This window comes from Elephantulus edwardii, unplaced genomic scaffold, assembly GCF_000299155.1.
Source record: "Elephantulus edwardii isolate Elephantulus edwardi_28Jun2011 unplaced genomic scaffold, EleEdw1.0 scaffold00209, whole genome shotgun sequence".
Taxonomy (NCBI): Eukaryota; Metazoa; Chordata; class Mammalia; order Macroscelidea; family Macroscelididae; genus Elephantulus; species Elephantulus edwardii.
The window spans coordinates 3,182,435-3,202,303 of NW_006399959.1; the positions used below are offsets into that span (position 1 = coordinate 3,182,435).

Consider the following 19,869-nt stretch of genomic DNA (forward strand, 5'->3'; position numbering starts at 1 on the left):
ATTTTTCTGCTGAGTGTTAGTAGACCTGAGCTTCAGCCTCTAACTTAATTACTTATCAGAGACATTGGGCCAGTCTTTCCTCTCCAGATTCCCTCTGCCCGGTGTAATTGATTAAATGAGAATGATGTGTAAATGCCTAATATATTGGCCTGAAAGGCTTCCTAGGTCTGGAAGGATCTGGAGGACAGCCAGGGCACAGTGACGAAGGGCAGTGGAAGACGCTCTCCTTGTACTTAAACAGTCAGGGAAGCATCACAGCTCCCATGAGCGAGCCATATGCCCAGTGAGGACATAGCCTGCTCCCCACTCTGCCTCATTTATTAGGGAGCTTTTAAACCTCAACTTTGAAATTCTGTAGCTCTCCTCAAACTTAACTTTTGTTGTTGTTGTTGTTATGTGTCGTTGAGTCGCTTGCGACTCATAGCGACCCTATGTACAACAGCCCTAAACTCTGTTCTGTCCTGTGCCAATCTCATTGTCTCTGACACACTCATCCTGATTACCCCAGTCACTGAATCAATCCACCTCCTAGAGGTCCTTCCCCTCCTGCACCTGCCCTCCACTCTCCCAAGCATGATGTCCTTCTCCAAGGACCGGTCTCTCCTTACAACATCACCAAAGTATGTCAGACAAAGCCTCAGAATCCTTGGCTCCAAGAAGCAGCCTGGTTTAACCCTCTCCAGGATGAATCTGTTTATTTTCTTAGCAGTCCATGGTACTCTCAATACTCTTCTCCAACACCAAAGCTCACAGGCATCAATTCTCCTTCTAGCCTCCCTAGTCATTGTCCAACTCTCTGACACATAACAAGTGATTGCAAAGACAGTGGCCTGTATCAGATGCATCTTAGTCTCCAGAGAGACACTGTTGCTCTTCAGTACTTTAGAGAGATCCCTAACTTTACCATCACAATATGTCTTTTAATTTCCTGGCTGCTGGTGCCAAGAGTGTTGACTGTGGAGCCAAGCAGACTAAAGCTGTGAACAATCTCAATCTCTTCACCATCCATCCTGATCCTGCCAATTGGTCCAGTTGTGAGAATCTTTGTCTTCTTGATATTTAGCCTCAATCCATATTGAAGGCTGCAGTCCTTGACCCTCTGCAGCAAGCGCTTCAGGTCCTCCTCAGTTTCAGCAAGCAGGGTTGTGTCATCTGCATATCGCAGATTGTTGATAGATCTTCCACCAATCCTGATGCCACATTTCTCCTCATAGAGCCCAGCCTCCTGGATGATCTGTTCTGCATACAGATTGAAAAGGTATGGAGCTAGGACACATCCCTGGCATACGCTCTTTCCAATTTTGATCCATGCAGAGTTTCCTTGCTCTGTTCTGACGACTGCCTCTTGGTTCAAGTATAGGTTTTGCATTAGCACGATCACGTTTTCTGGGATTCCCATTCTTCGCAGAGTCAGCCACAGTTTGTTATGGTTCACGCAGTCAAATGCCTTTGCATAGTCAATGAAAAACAGATAGACATTCCTCTGGTACTCCCTGCTTTCAGCCAAGATCCATCTAACATTAGGTACAATATCCCTAGTACCATGACCCCTTCTAAACCCAGCCTGGACTTCTGGCAGTTCTCTGCTGCTGTGCTGTTACAGCCATTTTTGGATAATCTTCAGCAGAGTCTTGCTTACATGTGAAATTAACGATATTCTATAGTTTCCACACTCTGTTGAGTCACCTTTCTTTGGAATGGGAACAAATATAGATCTGTTCTAGTCAGTTGGTCAACTGGTTGTTCTCCAGATTTCTTGACACAACTTGGTGAGCACGTCCAGGGCAGCATCTGTTAGCGGAAATATGTCAATTGGTATATCATCTATTTCTGGGGCCTTATTTTTTGCTATTTCCTTCAAAGCAGCTTGAACTAACTTTACTAATCAAAATAAGAACAGTTACAATCTACACATTTTGCCAACAAGATAGATATAAATTTCTGGTAGCAGACAATTCTCATGGTCTGGAGTTGATGAGTTTTCCACAGACATTTTGGCTGCACTGAGGTCACTGAAGAGTTTTACTCAAAAAACCTTGGACATACTTGACGAGGTTGGCAGGAGGTCTGGTGAGTGTGTTGGGTGACACAGAGCCTTATCTTTGAATTCAAATTCATGTCCGTGGAATCTTTGAAATCAACATTGCACTGTGCAGTCGGCAAGATGTCATTGACATCTTGAACTTGTGCTGCATTGCAGCTGAGTTTTAATTTGTTAAGAGCAGATTTGGCAAAAATCTCATTTTGAGATCCTGTATTCTACATCCTAAAAATAGACAAAAATTTATCTTTAAAACCAACTGTACAGAAACAATGACTATAAAATGAGCTTTATATTTTAAATGTTTTGTAATAAGATTTATTATGAAATTATTGCATAAAGATCAAAGAGCTGAAATCTTGAATTTTTTATGGTCACCTAAGGAGTGGCATCCTCTTCCTAAACAACATGCCTCCAGAAACTCTGAACTTTGATAAATGTTGATAGTTATAGAAAGGCTTCAGGCCTTTTGTTCATAGGGTTGCTATGAGACATTCTCAACTTGAAGGCATTCAAGAGTGACAACAACAACAACAATATTTCTTCATTTGTTTGAATACATTAAACCTACTTTTGCATTCAGCCTAATAATTTCTTTTCCAGCCTAATTTTTTGTAGAATATACTACCCCCTCTCCTAATGGCCTTTCTCCCATGGTCTCACTCTCACCAGACTCACTCTCACGAGGGTCTTGCTCTGGTCTCTCTCTCTCTCACCAGGGTCTTGCTCCAGTCTCCTGCAAGTCTTGTTGCTTAGTGTGGGAAGCATTTTTCTTAACCTAGTTCCACAGCTGTTGATGATTTGCAAGACCATGTGTCTGCAGTTAAGGTAGCTGGAGATCAGAGGGGGGTTAATGTAATGGCTAGGAAAGCCAACTTTTAAACTAATACCAGAAGTGTCGAATCTGTTCTTGAGGTAGTTTTAAATTCAGGTAAGATAGAGTCTAGGTTCTAGTTTGGTTTTCATGTACTTTAAATAAAAACTTTTCCTCAACTTCAATATGAAATTGCACACAAACAATTGAGGATCTGTTCCACAGTCAGCCCCTAGACTTGTTTTGACTGATACTGAGCTTCTCCATCAGTTCTTTCTACAGATATTACAAGAATCCATTAGAGGAGGTCCATTTGTATACTCACTACTTGTTTTTTAAAAGGTATTTGCAATGAATAAATCATTGATTGTACAAAATTCTAGCATGTGATCTCCAGCTTCATTTCTTTCACCAAGCCCATGTTTTCCAACCACCAGTACTTCTTTGTTTATGCTTTTGCATTCCAGTCATTATTTATTATTAATGCATCTTGGTTGCATGTTTGATCAATTTCAGGCTGCAAAAGCTGGTAACAGTCCTCAGATTCTTCATCTTCTATTTTAGTGGTTGGTCCTTATATTTGAATAATAGTTATATTAATAGGTATTCCTTATATGAGTACAGATAGCATCTTAGGATGTTGTTATTTTTGTTTATTGCCTTTTAGTTGAGCACGACTCATAGCAAAACAAAAGGCCTTAAGCACCTCTACAACTATAGACATTTATCAAAATTCGTAATTTCTGGAGGCATGTTGTTTAGGGTGCCACTCCTGCTTCCAAACATGTCATAGTATGTTACTGTTTTTACTGGGCCATCTTAGGATAGATCTTGAAATGTTCTTTTGGTCTATGAAGGCAACACAATTCTTCCTCAATTTGTCTTCCCAGAAAAATAGATCCTACGATTGTCTGATTCAAAGTGGCCAGTAAGTACTAATTAATCTCGGCTCACTAATGCCTAAGATGTTGGTCTTTATGCATTCCATTTATTTTTTTTTTAAAGCTTAAAGCAGCTTTATTAAGGAAGCTCCCAGGTGAGGTTCCTTGGTCTTCTCCATTTTATTTTTGACAACTTCCAGTTTTCGTAGATTCATTCTTCATACATTCCATGTCCAATTATTAATAGATGTTTGCAGTTGTTTCTCATAATTTTTCTCAATCTGGAGGCCCTACTTCTGATACTATATCTAATAATTTTCCTCTGTTATTCATAGCCTCACCAGCCCCCCTCTCCGTGGTCTCCATCCTTTGAGCCAACAGTCAATGATAAGAGTGGTTCCCATGCATCATTTCCTAGGAGCCGTCATAATGTCTGAGAATTCAGAGCAAGGAGACCAGTTAGGAGGTGTTACACATTGAATTATGTCCCCCCAAAATGTGTATTGCAAATCCTAACCTCTATGCCTGTGGTTATAATCCCATTTGAGAATGGCTTTTCTTTGTTATGTTAGGATAACGGTGTATTTAAGTTAGTCTTGTTTGAGATATTAAAAATATTAGATAAACAAGACAGCCATGCAGCCCAGAAATAGAAAATGGAGATAGGAGCTTCCATCCGAACTGACACAGGGAGAGAAAGAGGGAGAATGTGCTTTTCCCCTTAGAGTTAGTGTCCTGAATTTGGACTTCTCACCTCCTAAACTGGAAAACAAAATAACCCACAACAACCCATTTATATTTGGTAAAGCTGCTCAATTGTGTTCAGCTTTCTGTTATGGCAGTACTGGATAACTAAGACAGTTGTAATCTAGATTAACACTAATGATGGATTTAACAGATTGAGAGAAGAGTCATATGCTGGACATATTGTGAAGAAGGTTTATGCAGTGTGAAAAAAAAAACATAGTGGAGGATAACACTCAAGTTTTTCTCTGGCTTGTTGCAGTGGCATCCTGCCTTCAGCTTAATCCTCTATCAGTATTTATTCAGTGGAAGCACAAAGGAGTAACTCTCAAGCAGGATATCATGAATGAAATCGGGTATATAAGACTGATAAAACTTCTTAGGGGAAGTATTTGATCTTACATTACCAAGTAGTTAGTTCTATGAGCACTCTCATATATATTCTTGACTGTGCATTTTCAATTTTATTTGATAGTGTTTATGCCACTGACTATGCTCCTTAATTTGCCCAGTATTTTTCTGGTGTTCTTTATATAATGTTAGATTTTTAGTCCTATGTTCTTGATCCATCTTGAGTTAGTTTTCTCTGTTTAAATGTTGTGTGATTGTTGTTGTTGACTGCTGTTGAGTTGAGCATGGCTCATAGTGACCCTATGAACAAAAGGGCTGAAGCCTTTCTATAACTATGGTCATTTATCAAAGTTCATAGAGTTTCCAGAGGCATGTTGTTTAGGAAGTGGATGCCTCTCCCGCTTCAAAACCTGTCTTAAACTGGGAGCTCCAAACACTGTTCACCATGGGTAACAAAACCCCAATGGCACAAGGTTCAGCATCACAGCAATCCCAGGTTACCTCAGTACAGCATATTGAATGAAGAATGCTTTAGAAGTGTGTTCCTCCAAAATATAATAAAGACTGTCTTTTAAATACAGGTCTTGTTGACTCTAAACAAGAGGCTTAAATAAAAAGTAACCAATATAGTATGTTTTTTTATATGTCATTGAGTCACCTGTGATGTATAGTGACCATATGTACAGCAGCTCTGAACCCTGTCCTGAACCAGTCTCACTAATTCTGACACACTAACTCCCATTGTTATGTGGTATGAATCTTATTTCTGTTTTTCTGTAAACAGATAAGCAGTTCTTCCAGAAATATTTGTTGAGGCTGTCTTTCCCCACTTAAATTGATTTCATCTTAGTCCTAGGTGAGCTGTCCATAATAGATGAGTATAGTTTTGGATCTTAATTCAATTGCATCATCCTATGTCTTTATCCTTGTCCAGTACTAAGCTGTTTTGAGTTCTGTGGGGAGGGGGTTAGGTTATGATATCTATAGGTATTAGGCCACCTCCTTTGTTTTTTCTTCTGCAGTTCTTTCATTATCTCGGATTTCTTGCCTTTGAATGTGAAATTGGAAATGTAATTCTTCCTCTCACCTTAAAAAAAAAAAAGATGGTATGTCCCATTAACTTTAGCAATGTTGCCACTGGCATAATGTTAAATCTCATAATCCATGAATGGGGTTTTCCTGTTCATATATGTCTCTTTGTTTAGTGTTTTGTACTTTTCTTGGGTGTTTTGCATTGTTTCTGGTTACATTTATTCTTTGGATTTTCAATTTTTGAGTGACCGTTGTAACTGGCATAGCTTTATTTTTGAGAGTTACCTTGGTTACTGTACAAAGACCTGACCTTTAATAAGTTCATTAACAATTGTGTTAGTGGTTGGATTTTTTATGTATCCTTTTATTAAATTGAAAGTTTCCTCTTCTATTCCTATTTTCTTAACCATTCTTATCTGGACAGGGAGTTGATTTTTTTTCTCCAAATGGATTTTCTGCATTCCTTAAGTTGATCTTTGTTGCTTTTCTTATGTTTTATTGATTGGATGATTGCATTTATTTATTTTTATTTTGATCAACAGTATATGTCTGACTTGATAAGGAGGAATAATTTATTTTTTCCCTTTTTTAATTGAGATTTTAATGATAGTTTATAAAGAACTGGGTTTGAAATCATTCATTGTTGCACATTTTCCTCCCTGCTCTCCCTAACCCCCCGACCCCGATCTCTTTTTACTTTGGGAAAAAAATTCTTTCATTGTTATACAGTCCCTTCCCCATGCCCCCCCCCACAGACCACTTTACTATGCAGCTCTTATTCTGTACTCTTGTCGTGCCAATAATTCCTAGTCGTATATTCCTTTTATATAGTTTTCTCCCTCATCTGTTTCAATGCCGTGTAGATTATTTATCCCCTCTTTTCTTAGTTTCTCCCCAACCCCATGTTAGTCCTGTTTTATAACAGTGGCATTATGCCATATTTGTCTTTTTGTGACTGAGATATTTCACTCAGCATAATGTCCTCCAGGGTCACCCATTTTGTATAATAATTTATGAGTTCCTTGTTTTTCAACGCAGCATAGTATTCCATTGTGTCAGTGTACCACATCTTCTCTATCCATTTGTTTGTTGATGTGCACTTGAGTTGTTTCCAACTCTTTGCTATTGTGAACAAAGCCACAATAAACATGGATGTATAATAATTTAAATTTTTGGTATGATTCTATTGGGTAGGATTTTGCTGTGATTTTTTTCCATGGTGGTTCACATTATCCTGTTTGTATGATTTGTGTATATGCCATTTTCTTTGGGGATGGTATATAACTTTAATTTAATTATACTTATTTCGTGGAGTAAATAAAAAAAAGTGTTGCATCTTTTTCCTTTTTCTGAATTAGTGTCAGTAAATTTGGTGTCAGACTTTCTCTAAATGTTCGGTAGAATTCATTAGGAAGGACTCTTTTTGGTTTGGGAATTTGTTTCTGGCATGTTTAATTTCTTGTTTTGTAATGTACCAGTATGTACATTGTACTTGTATGGACCTCACATACTTTGGGCATGTTGCTTGGAGGGGCTATTCCTTGAAGAAGGACATGGTGCTTGGAAGGGTGGAGGGTCAGTGAAGGAGAGGAAGGCCCTCAACCTGATGCAGATTACTGCTTCAATGGGCTCTAGTGTGTCAGGAAGCGTGAGGATGGTACAGGATAGAACAGGGTTCAGATCTGTTGTTCTCAGGATTGCTGTGAGTCGTGCTGGACTCAACAGCAGCTAACAACAATGTACCTGTTGGTGTTTTCTATCTTCTATCCATTTCCTCTGTTTTTTTTTTTTTAATTTGTTGGCAGTGCTGAGTAGGGGCCATATGATGGAGCAGAGAAATCTGAGGGTTTTTGTTGTTTCTTCTATAAATTCTTGTCTGTTATTCCAGGACACTCTGCCTTCAAAGGAACTGTCAATCTGATTGACCCCTCTTTTGCATGACAGTCTTAAAGTTTGAGGGTGGCTTAAAGATTTATTCACAAATTGTACATCCACTAACTCGAAAATGAAGACTGTTCCATAAATTACATCTACTATAAAACTAATTTCTAGCAGGCCACTAACGCCCCCTGTAGCACTTCTCTGAACAGCAGAAAAGTGCTGAGAAATGATATGCACTTTCAACACTTAGCTTACTTGAGAGGTAAGGGTGAAGAGGAATTCATGCTGGAATGTCCTCCTGACCTGCACACCCTGCTAGCTTTTATTGACAATTTTTTCATTACCTAAGCAGTAACTTTTTAAAAACTTTTTTATTTAAAAGTTGTTGTTGTTATGTGCCATCGAGTTGCCTGTGACTCATAGCGACCCTATGTACAACAGCCCTAAACCCTGCTCTATCCTGTGCCAATCTCACTGCCTCTGACACACCCATCCCAATCACCCGAGTCACTGAATCAATCCACCTCATAGAGGGTCTTCCCCTCCTGCGCTGTCCCTCCACCATCCCAAGCATGACGTCCCTCTCCAAGGACCTGTCCCTCCTTACAACATGTCCAAAGTATGTCAGACAAAGCCCCAGAATCCTTGCCTCCAAGAAGCATCCTGGCTTAAACCTCTCCAGGCCCAATCTGTTTTCTTGGCAGTCCATGGTACATTTAAAAGTAGATTCCCCCCCCCCCTTTCTTCTTCCTTTTGGAGGCACATTCTTCTAAGTGGTACAGCTCTCTTCTGTCTATTTGCTGTACTGAGGTAACCTGGGGTTGCTGTGATGCTGAACCTTGTGCCACTGGGGTGTCAAATGCCCTTGGTAGACAGTGTTTGGTGGAGCTCCCAGTTTAAGATGGGTTTGGAAGCAGGAGTGGTATCCACTTCCTAAACAATATGCCTCTGGAAACTATATGAATTTTGACAAATGATGATAGCTATAGAAAGGCTTCAGGTCTCTTGTTCATATGGTCACTATGAGTTGTACTTGATTCGACAGCAATCAACAACAACTACAACAATTTTTAGCCTTACAATATCTTGTTTTACAAATGACAAAATGGAGGGCTAGAAACATCCTCTGGCTTCCATACCTTATTTGTTGCAGAGTGCATTAAAAACTCAAATCTTTTAACTCCTAATATCATAGACTTTCCGAGATCTTGTTGTGTTACTGAGTCCATCCCAACATAAAGTAGCCCTGCATCCAACAGAAGGGAGCTCTGCTCAGTCCTGTACGTCCTCACACAGCCTTCATTGTTTGAGCTCACTGCTCCGTGCTTTGTTAATCCATCTCAGCAAAGACCTTCCTCTTTTTTTTCTGCCCCTCTATTGATCGTGATGTCTTTCTCCAAGGATTAATCCATCTTGATGTCATGTCAAGTACATGGAAATAAAGTCTTGACATCCTTGCTTCTAAACAGCATTCGGTTTGTGCTTCCTCCAGGCAGATATGTTCATTTTTTCTATCATATCATGGAATACTCAGTATGTTTCACCAACATCGTATTCAGTGGCATAAGTTATTATTTCATCTTCCTTATTTATTATTCAACAATTGCATGCATAAATTGTTGTTGGTGGTGGTATGTGCCCTCAAGTTGCTTGTAACTCATAGCGACCCTATGTACAAGAGCCCTTGAAACCTGCTCTTTCCTGTGCCAACTTTACAGTCTCTAAACACACCTATCCTCATTACTCCAGTCACTGAATCAATCCATCTCATCAAGGGTTTTCCTCTTCTGTGCTGTCCCTCCACCCTTTCAAGCATGATGCCCCTCTTCAAGAACTAGTCCCTCCTTGCAACATGCCAAAAGTATATCAGACAAAACCTCAGAATTCTTGCCTCCAAGGAACAGCCTGGCTTCACCCTCTCTAGGACAAATTCTGTTTGTTCTTCTTGCAGTCCATGGTATATTCAATACTCTTTTCCAGCACCACAGCTCTCAATTCTCTTTCTATCATCCCTAGTCACTGTCCAGCTCTCTGATGCATAGCAAGCAATTGTGAAAACTCCAGACTGACATTGTTGCTCTTCAGTACTCTGGAGAGGCCCCTGACAGCTGACTTTCCCAATGTAATTCATCTTTTGATTTCCTGGCTGCTGGTACCAAGAGAGCTGATTGTGGAACCAAGCAAACTGAAGCTGTTAACGATCTCAATCTCTTCTCCATCTATCATGATGCTGCCAGTTGACCCAGTGGTGAGAATCTTTGTTTTCTTGATATTGAGCTTCAATCCATTTTGAAGACTGCAGTCCTTGACCTTCTGCCGCAAGCACTTCAGGTCCTCCTCAGTTCCAGCAAGCAAAGTTGTGTAATCTGCATAATGAAGGTTGTTGATGAGTCTTCCTCCAATCCTCATGCCACATAGAAAATGGAAAATACTGTAGCTCTGATTAAGTGAATCATATCATCTGAGAAGCTTGACTTTATGAAGAAGAGTATGGTATAAAGATTGGAGGAAGATTAATCAGCAACATGTGTTATGCTGATGACACAACCTTGCTTGCTGAAACTGAAGAGGACCTGAAGTGCTTGCTGCAGGGGATAAAAGACTGCAGCCGTCAATATGCATTACATCTCAATATTAAGAAAACAAAAATCCTCAACACTGAACTAAGAGGCAGCATCATGATAGATGGAGAAGAGACTGAAATTGTCAATGATTTAATCTTGATTGGGTCCAAAGTGAACATCCTTGGTACCGGCAGTCAGGAGATCATGAGATACATAGCATTGTGAAGGTCTCCTGTCAGGGATCACTCCAAAGTCCTGATTAACAATGATTTAAGTCTAAAGCCTAAAGTGCACCTGATTCAGGCCACAGTCTTTCCAAGCACTTGGTATGGACCTGAGAGCTGGACAGCAAAAAGACTGACTGAAGAACCAATGCATTTGAGTTGTGTTGGAGAAGAGTGGTAAATACCCCACGAGCTGCCAAAAGAACAGATATATATGTGTTTGACAAGTGCAAACAGAATGTTTCTTGGAGGCAAGGTTGGTGGATGAAGCTTCATATCACATATTATGAACATGTTGTTGTTATTGCCATGTGCCATTGGGTCGCCTGTGACTCTCAAAGACCCTGTGTACAATTTCTCTGAACTCTCTTCTATCCTGAGCCAGTCACACTGTCTCTGACACATCTATCCCCATTACCCCAGTGCCTGTGTCAGTGCATCTCATCCAGATCTTCCTCTCCCGTGCTGTCTGTTCTTTCACGCTTCCAAGTATTATGTCCTTCTCCAGGAACTAATCCCTCTTGGCCATATGCCCAAAATACATGAGACAAAGCTTCAAAATCCTTGCCTCCAAGGAGTAACCTGATTTCACCCTTTCCAGGAGAAACCTGTTTGTTCTTTTGGCAGTCCATGGTTTGTCTTCTCCATCACTACAACTCAAAGGCATCAATTTTTCTTCAGTCAACCCTAGTCACTGTCCAGCTCTCTTATGTATAGCAAGTAATTGCGAAGACCATGGGTTATTAAGTCAGGGATATGTTAGTCTCCACATTGACATCGTTGCTCTTCAACACTTTGGAGAGGTCCCTGACAACAGCTTTCCTCAGAGCAATTTGTCTTTCGATTTCTCAACTGCTGGTGCTAAGAGTGTTGTTTGTGTATTTGAGCAAGCTGAAATTGTTAACCTCAATATTTTCTTCACCTATCATAGTGCTGTGAATTGCCCTCATGGTGAGAATCTTTGTCTTCTTTGTGATGAGCTTCAATTCATATTGAAGACTACAACAGTCCTTGACTTTCTGCAGCAAACACGTCAGTTCCTTTTCAGTTTCTGTGAGTGAGGTTGTGTCATTCATTTGCATATGGATTGAGGCTCAATGTCAAGAAGACAAAGATTCTCACCACTGGACCAATCGGCAGCATCAGGATGGATGGTGAAGAGATTGAGATTGTACACAGCTTTAGTTTGCTTGGCTCCATAGTCAACAGTCTTGGCACCAGCAGCCAGGAAATTAAAAGGCGCATTGCCATGGGAAAGTCTGCTGTTAGGGACCTCTCCAAAGTGCTGAAGAGCAGTGGTGTCTCTCTGGAGACTAAGGTGCATCTGATACAGGCCATAGTCTTCGCAATCACCTGTTATGCATCAGAGAGTTGGACAATGATCAAGGAGGATCGAAGGAGAACTGATGCCTTTGAGCTGTGGTGCTGGAGAAGAGTACTGAGAATACCATGGACTGCTAGGAAAACAAATAGATTTGTCCTGGAGAGGGTTAAACCGGGTGGCTCCTTGGAGGCAAGGATTGTGAGGCTCCGTCTAACTTACTTCGGAAATGTAGTGAGGAGAGACCGGTCCTTGGAGAGGGACATCATGCTTGGGAGGGTGGAGGGACGGCACAGGAGAGGAAGGCCCTCTATGAGGTGGATTGATTCAGTGACTGGGATAATTGGGATGGGAATGTCAGAGACAGTGCGATTGGCACAGGACAGAGCGGAGTTTAGGGCTGTTGTACATAGGGTCGCTATGAGTCGCAGGCGACTCGACGGCACATAACAACAACAACAACAGATCATTGATAGGTCTTCCTCCAGTCATGATGCCACATTCCTTCTCATAAAGTCCAGTCTCCATAATACTCTGTTCTGCATATGGAATGAAGACAGGATGTATCCCTGACACATTCCTTTCCCAGTTTTGAACCATGCAGTGTTTTTTTGCTCTGTTCTGAGGACTGCTTCCTGGTCCAAGTATAGGCTTTGCAAGTGTTCTGGGATTCCCATTCTTCTCAAGCTTAGCCACAATTTGTTGTGATCCAGATGGTCAAATGCCTTTGCATAGTCAATGAACACCAGACATTCCTCTAGTACTCTTTGCTTTCAGCCAAGATCTATCTGACATTGGGGATAATGTCTCTGGTATCATGGTCTCTTCTAAACCCAGCCTGTATTTCTATATTTCTGTCAATAATTATCAGCAGGATTTTTCTTGTGTTTGGTATCAGTGATATTGTTCAATAATTTCTGCACTCTGTCGGGTCATCTTTCTTTGGAATTGGGACAAATATGGATCTCTTCCAGTCAGTTGGCTATGTGGTTGTCCTCAGTGGCACAATCTGGTGAGCACGTCTAGGGCAGCATCTGTCTGTTGAAAATTGTCAATTGGTGTCTATCAATTCTTGGGGTCTTGTGTTTTTCCAGTTCCTTCAGAGCAACTTGAACTTCCTTCTTTATCACCATTGCCTCTTGATCATATGTTGCTTCATGAAATTCCTCTGTGTCAGCCAGTTCTTTTTGGTACCAATGACTCTTCATGAATTTGTGTGTCATACTTGTACAGGGGTTATGCTAATCTTCTATATATCATTCCAATTTTATTATATGTGCTGCTGAAGCGAGCATGGTCCAGTGTCTTTGTGTATTCCTTCCACCTTTTTTAAATGCTGTTTGGTTTGGATTATTCAATATTATTCTGCCCATAGCATCCTTCAGTATTGCATCTTGAAGCTTGAATTTGTTCTTCAGTTCTTTCAGCTTAAGGAATGCTGAGCAAGTTCAGCTCTTTTGGTTTTCTGACTCAATCTCTCATGAGAGCTATTCCTTAGAAAGGGACATCATTCTTGGGAAGGTGAAGTATCAGTGAAGGAGAAGAATGATGAGATGGTTTGATGCACTATCTGTGACAACAGACTCAGATGTGTCAAGAATGATAAGGATTGTGCAGAATATGCTATAATTCAGATCTATTGCATGGGATCACTATGAGTCATACACAAATTGATAGCCCTTAACAACAATAGTCCTCAAAGAGAAATCTTGCAGCAGATTTGCCCAACGCCATACATTGACTTCTTTATTTTTTTAATCATAAAATGTTTTAATTTTTAAAAATTGTTGCACATTTTCTACCCCCTCCCCTCCTCACTCTTCCCCAGCCCTCCCCACAATGTATCCTTTGGTTTAAATTGTTAATATATATGTAATGCCTAATCATATATTCTTTTTGGACACTTCTTCCTCTCATCTGATCTAATGCAGTGTTCATTATCTATCTACTTTCCTCCCCATTTTCTCCCTAACCCACTGACACCTGTCCGATTTTATAACAGCTGTGTTATGCGATATTTTTGTAACTGAATCCTTTTGTAACTGAGATATTTCACTCAGTGTAATATCCTCTAGGCTCCCCCATGTTATGTAATGTTTTACATAACATTGAGTTCACTGGTTTTGAGTGCTGCGTAATATTCCATTGTGTCAATGTACCATAGTTTTTCTATCCATTCATTTTGTTGATGGGTACATGGGTTGTTTCCACTTCTTTGCTACTGCGACTATCGCAGCAGTAAACAACTGTTTGAGTTGTGGCTCTGGCTTATTTAGGGTATATTCCCAGTAGTGGAACTGCTGGGTCAAATGGTATTTCTGTTTCCAACTTTTTGAGAAAGAACCCATACTTCCTTCCACAGTGACTGTACCATTTTATATTCCCATCAGCAGTGAATAAGGATTCCTAGCTCTCCATAACATAGCCAGCATTTGTTATTTGCTGCCCTGCTGTACTTTGCTATTGTTGCTGGGGTGAGATGGTATGTCATACTGGTTTTGATTTGCATCTGTATGATAGAGAGGGATTTTGAACATTTCTTCATGTGTTTGTTGCCATCTGAATGTCCTCTTTGGTGATGTGTCTATTCATATTCTATGCCCATTTTGTGATTGTATTGCTATCTTTTTCTTATTGAGGGACAAGAGTATTTTATAAATTTTAGATATAAGTCCCTTATCAGATATGCCATTGCCAAATATTTTTTTCCCAATCTGTAGGTTTCCTTTTTACCCTGTTGGTGAAAGTTGTTTTGTGTTTTGTTTTGTTTTGTGTGTGTATGTGTGTGTGTTTAAATTTTATTTTATTAATTTTAATGAACATTTGCAGAGATTTTGGATTCCCATTCATTCATTGTTGCACTTTTCTCCCTGCCCAGCCCTTCCCCCACCCCATGGTGAAGTATTTTTATGTGCATAGGGATTTGATTTTTAGAAGTCCTATTCATCTATTTTATTCTCTCCTGGATATAGGTCATACATTGATTTCTTGACTGTTTGCTTTTGTGGGCATCAGTGTGGTGTCTTCCTGTTTCCTTATTCAGAGAACAGAGTGGACAAGGGCCTGTATTGAGAGGACAGAGAGAAAGACAAAGCAGAACTTCTGTGTGGGAGGAAGCAAGGACTAAAGGTGCATTTCAGTTGTCCTGGTCTTGTATGTCCTGAACTAATTCCTGCCTAATAAAGCTTGCTTATTTCACATTTACGATCATTCTTCAGGTTGTATGTGAGAGGGTGGAGAGTGAATAATAAGAAGAAGCAATATTTAAGCTAAATTTAGTCAGAAGTGGTAGTCCCAAAGAACGAAAAATTTCTCCTGTTACTCTTGGCTGAGCAGATACTTAGCGAACTTGGGAAATGTTCCCATGGGGGACACGTATCAAGTCCAAGGGTCATAAGAAGATGATGACCGTAAGGTCCTGGGACTCACAGGTCAGCTTGATAGCAGTGTTCAACTTACAGAAGAAAAGCTGCAGGGTTGCAGCCATGCGCACTATGGGATTATAAACCAGAAAAGACATGCCAACTGCTGGCAGAAACACCATTGCTTCTGAGACACTGGCAGATAACAATATCTTTGCGAAAACACATCACTGCCGGAAGAGTGACATAGTGGGCTGGAGGGCCAAGATTATAGAGGTAGGTTGATCTTGGATCTACAAAGACTAGAACATCTGGGATGGAGCTGACAAAGAGGTTGCTGAGAAAGAATCTGTATGTGGTGGTTCCACCAAACAGTGATGAGGAGATGAGAAGGCTGTATTTCCCACCAATCATTGTGTAACAAAAGGTTCATAAAGAGCACTATATTGAATTAAGGACTGTCGAGGAATCTAAATAAGGTAAATTCCTATACTGGGACAATGTTAGCTAAGGAACTTTATTTAAGACTGGGTGCTTTGTTTTGTCTTTCATTTTCTGAATTTTCGCCTGAAAATTTTCAACTGACACCAAACAGACAATTTCTTCTGGAACCCTAAAAATAGAACTTTAAGCTCCTTAATACTAAGGAACTTGTCCCATATTTATTTCTTAGCCCTGCCCAATTTTTTACTGTTTCCTGCTGGTACAGGATCATGGTCTATTAGTGATTTCTGTGAAGCAGTCACTTCCCAATGATGGTCAGTGAGGCTTTTTTACTCTCTATAACGTACCATCTCTCACCATTTCTTACCTCAAAGTTGCCATAGTTTTACATATAACACACCCATGTAAATAACTACACACACATATACTATATAATGTTCATAGAAAACCAATACACTAGGGGGGGTTGTGTTATTTGGGAAAAATCATTAATAACTACACTAATACTGTCTCATAAAAATGTGGTAGATTCACAATATTCTATACTTTCTTATAAAGAAGCACTGCAGAACTCTAGAATTTTAAAAGAATGCCTATCTGTTTTCTCCATGCTTTACCCCAACTTCTATATCTCTATATCTCTATTCTATAGTTAGATTAAATTAGTTGGCTGGAGGAGATGACAGTTCATTCTCTTTAATAATTGCAGTTTTCATACATCATTCAATTGACATTGTGGTTTATGTATCAGCCTTTAGGAGTTTGCCCTTGTGAGTCTACTACAAGACAACTTGGTCAAATTTGAGTGTATTGATCAATCAAAATTTTGAGTCTGTACGAGGGAGCTCTGGTGACCTTAGTGGTAAGGAGTTGTGCAGCCAAACCAAAGACATGCAGTTCCACCACCTGCTCCGCAGGAGAAAGATGGGCAATTTCCTCCCAGGGATTTACTGCCCTGAAAACCCACTAGAGGGTCAGCTATGAGTTGGTTCTGACTCGATGGTACTTAATGCACACAAGACCCTGGTGAATTTACCAAAATAATCAACAATTGTCTAATCTTGGATAATCACAATCTCAAGATTGTGAGAAAATAGGACAGGCCTTTAATATTAATGCAGAATAGTCTTTAGGACTAGACAGTACAATTTGCTTTCTATGTGGAAATATGAGAAAAGAAGACACACACTGTAGTTTCTTTAGTGCTGTTCAATGGGCCGAATGACCCAAACTGGCCAAAATGAAAATTGTCCACTTGACAAACTCCATTCCTTTCATAATTCAATCCACTATCTTTTATTAAACATCTACATTACACAAAGCTTCGTTAGTGTGGAGGACACAAAGTTGAAGAATCATTTGTTATTATTTATAGAACGAATTTTTTAAAAAACTATTTCCTGATGCAATTGCCAAGTAGCTTTTTCATTTTAGCATAACTTCTGTAACTTAGGAAATTGTATATAAAGTATGGTAGCAGGTGGAACTTCCTCTGGCAATTCTAGTAGTGTAAAAACACACAACAAAAAAAATTCACAAGTTAGCATTCTGATTCTAATACCTGAATTGTGGGATGGACCGACTACTGAGTTCTAAACCTGTAGGACTGAAAGACTAGACTTTGGACCAGAAGACACACTTAATGGATGAATAATCCTTATTGGGATCATCAACTTGTTTAAGTAATCTAAGTTCTAGAATCTACTAATTAGACTGGAATATCCAAATGCTAGAGCAAGTCTAATTAACTGGGACTTTTGCATGGAGTGATTGAAATAAAACCAAAGCAATGGGAATTTTGGGGCTTGAATTGTAAATACAAATGGACTTTCTTAATTTTTCTCATTAAATATTAGATGAGACAGATGGGAAATGAGAAGGACACAAAAGGGAGAAAAAACAAAATTACTAAAATCTGTATGGATAGGAAATATGGAGAGATAGATGAGAAGAGACAACAAATGGGCTGACCGAGATAATGCATGGCTAGGTCTTTGGGTACAACAGTGAACTATGTTGGTCTTCATGTGGGGTTGGTAATAACTGCCTTGATTTCATAATAGTAACATTATATGAGATACTGCAAATGAAGGTGCTTTCTTTAGAAAAAGTATAGAATTCTCCATAAAGAGAAGATTGCTCAAGTTGTTCAAACTTGTGGACTATAGTGACAGAGACAATGAGATAGATCAGTACCTTTGTGGCTTGGCCATGTGTTTGCCCTGTTACCTGGAGTCCAGCATAGATATTTTGGTAAATAAGTGTAGAACATTGAAAATAACACTAGCCATGTTCTAGTTACTGAGAACATGTATTGGTTCACTGGGATAGTTTTACCACAGCTATTACTCTTCCTGTTTGTCTGGGCAAAGAGATTATGAGAAAAACTGTCCAGATGAAGAGACAATAGTTGATAGTTTTCATTCAGCCCACTTCCCTTCCTTTCCCCAGCAACCTTCTGAGTGCCCCCTTCACCTCTTTGTTCCTCAGAGTGTAGATGAGAGGATTCACCATGGGTGTGACCACAGAGTAGAAAAGAGAAATAAATTTGCCATGGTCCTGTTTGCTGGTCTTGGCTGGAAGCAGATAGCCATAGATAGCTGAGCCATAGAAAAGAAACACCACCACAAGGTGAGAGAGACAGGTGTTAAAGGCCTTTCGTCGTCCTTCTGATGAACTGATCTTCAATACTGCCTGAGCAATGTAGCAGTAGGAGATCAAGATAATGCTTAGAGGCACCACAGTGAAGAAGGTACAGACACCATTGAGCACAGCCTCATTGAGACTAGTATCTCCACAGGCCAGCTTGATCATTGCAGGCACTTCACACAGAAAGTTGTCCACCCTCCGGTGCCCACACAATGGCAGCTGCAGAGTGAATGTTGACTGGATCACAGAGTTGCACAGGCCACCCAGCCAGGCAACAGCAGCCAGCAGCCAGCAAAGCCGAGGGTTCATGATAGTGGTATAGTGCAGGGGCCGGCAAACTGCCACATAACGGTCAAATGCCATCACCACAAGCAAAATGCACTCAGTAGCTCCTAGCCAAAGGAAAACATACAGTTGGGTCACACAGCCACCATAGCTAATGGTCTTGTCTGGGCCCCATAAATTGATTAGCATTTGGGGTACTGAGCTGGTGGTAAAAGCTAAATCTAGAGAGGAGAGGTTGCTGAGGAAGAAGTACATGGGTGTGTGAAGCCGGGCATCTAGGCGGGAAAGCAGGATGATGGTTGAGTTCCCAACTAGAGTCATCAAGTAAGAGATGAGGATGACTACAAAAAAGATGACCTCCAGCCGGGGGTGGTCGGACACACCCATCAGAATGAACCCCTCTGAGGTGCTGTTGCTGGTCTGGTCCATCACTGGTTGCCTTTCAAAACCCTTGGAGGAGCTGCTGTTGGCCCCTTCCATCACTGGCTGCCTTCTGTTCCTTGAGGAATCTGTCCAGAGATAGCTGCTGAGAGAAGAGTAGGCAGAGAAGCTGCGGGGTTATGTGGAGGTCCACCAGTGGTGATCTGATGGGGCTCTAAGATTTATAGTTATATTCTAATTTCATTTTTATGATTGAAACTCTCCATTACAACCTTCACCATCAGTTTAACAGTGAATGACAACTTTATTCCATCAGAATGACAAACATGAGATATCACAGAAATAAAGGAAGATAGAAGGATTCAAGTTTTTCTGTTCAGAACAGTGTTTTATTACAGAGAAGAGGAAGCTGACCATCAGAATTAGATGTAGATAATCTCTCTCTCTCATCCATCTCTCTCTCTCTCTCTCTCTCTCTCTCTCTCTCTCTCTCTCTCTATCTCTATCTCTATCTCTATCTCTATCTCTATCTCCAAGGCTTTGACAAGTTCAGTAAGTTGGAAGTAAACACACTATATCTGGAAAAGTTCTCAGGAGTTTCTGATAAATTTCCTTGCCTCTCCTGCATTTCTTTCTTCACAGTTGAAATGGGGTTTGGGAAAGACATGGGAAGTTATTAAAATCACAAAAAGAATAGAGTTAACAGATTTACAAAGTACAAAAGGTAAGAATGCATGAGCTAAGAGGAGATGAGGGTAAAATAATTAAGACTCCACAGAAACCTATAGAAATTTATCTGGAACAGAGTAAAAAGTAAAAAGGTTTTGTACAAAAAGAGGTTAAATATAGGCATCTATAAATATGGGCATCCAAAGGAAACAAGAAGATTCAAGAG

The 19,869-nt window shown here is 40.2% G+C and overlaps 1 protein-coding gene across 1 annotated transcript; it reads right to left on the reverse strand.

Moving 5' to 3' along the window:
* Positions 1 to 18,083: 18,083 nt before the first annotated feature.
* On the reverse strand, positions 18,084 to 19,022 carry LOC102875601 (olfactory receptor 15-like). Its single transcript, XM_006897441.1, has one exon. It carries the CDS (start codon positions 19,020 to 19,022, stop codon positions 18,084 to 18,086), a length of 939 nt encoding a protein of 312 aa, XP_006897503.1.
* Positions 19,023 to 19,869: the final 847 nt, after the last annotated feature.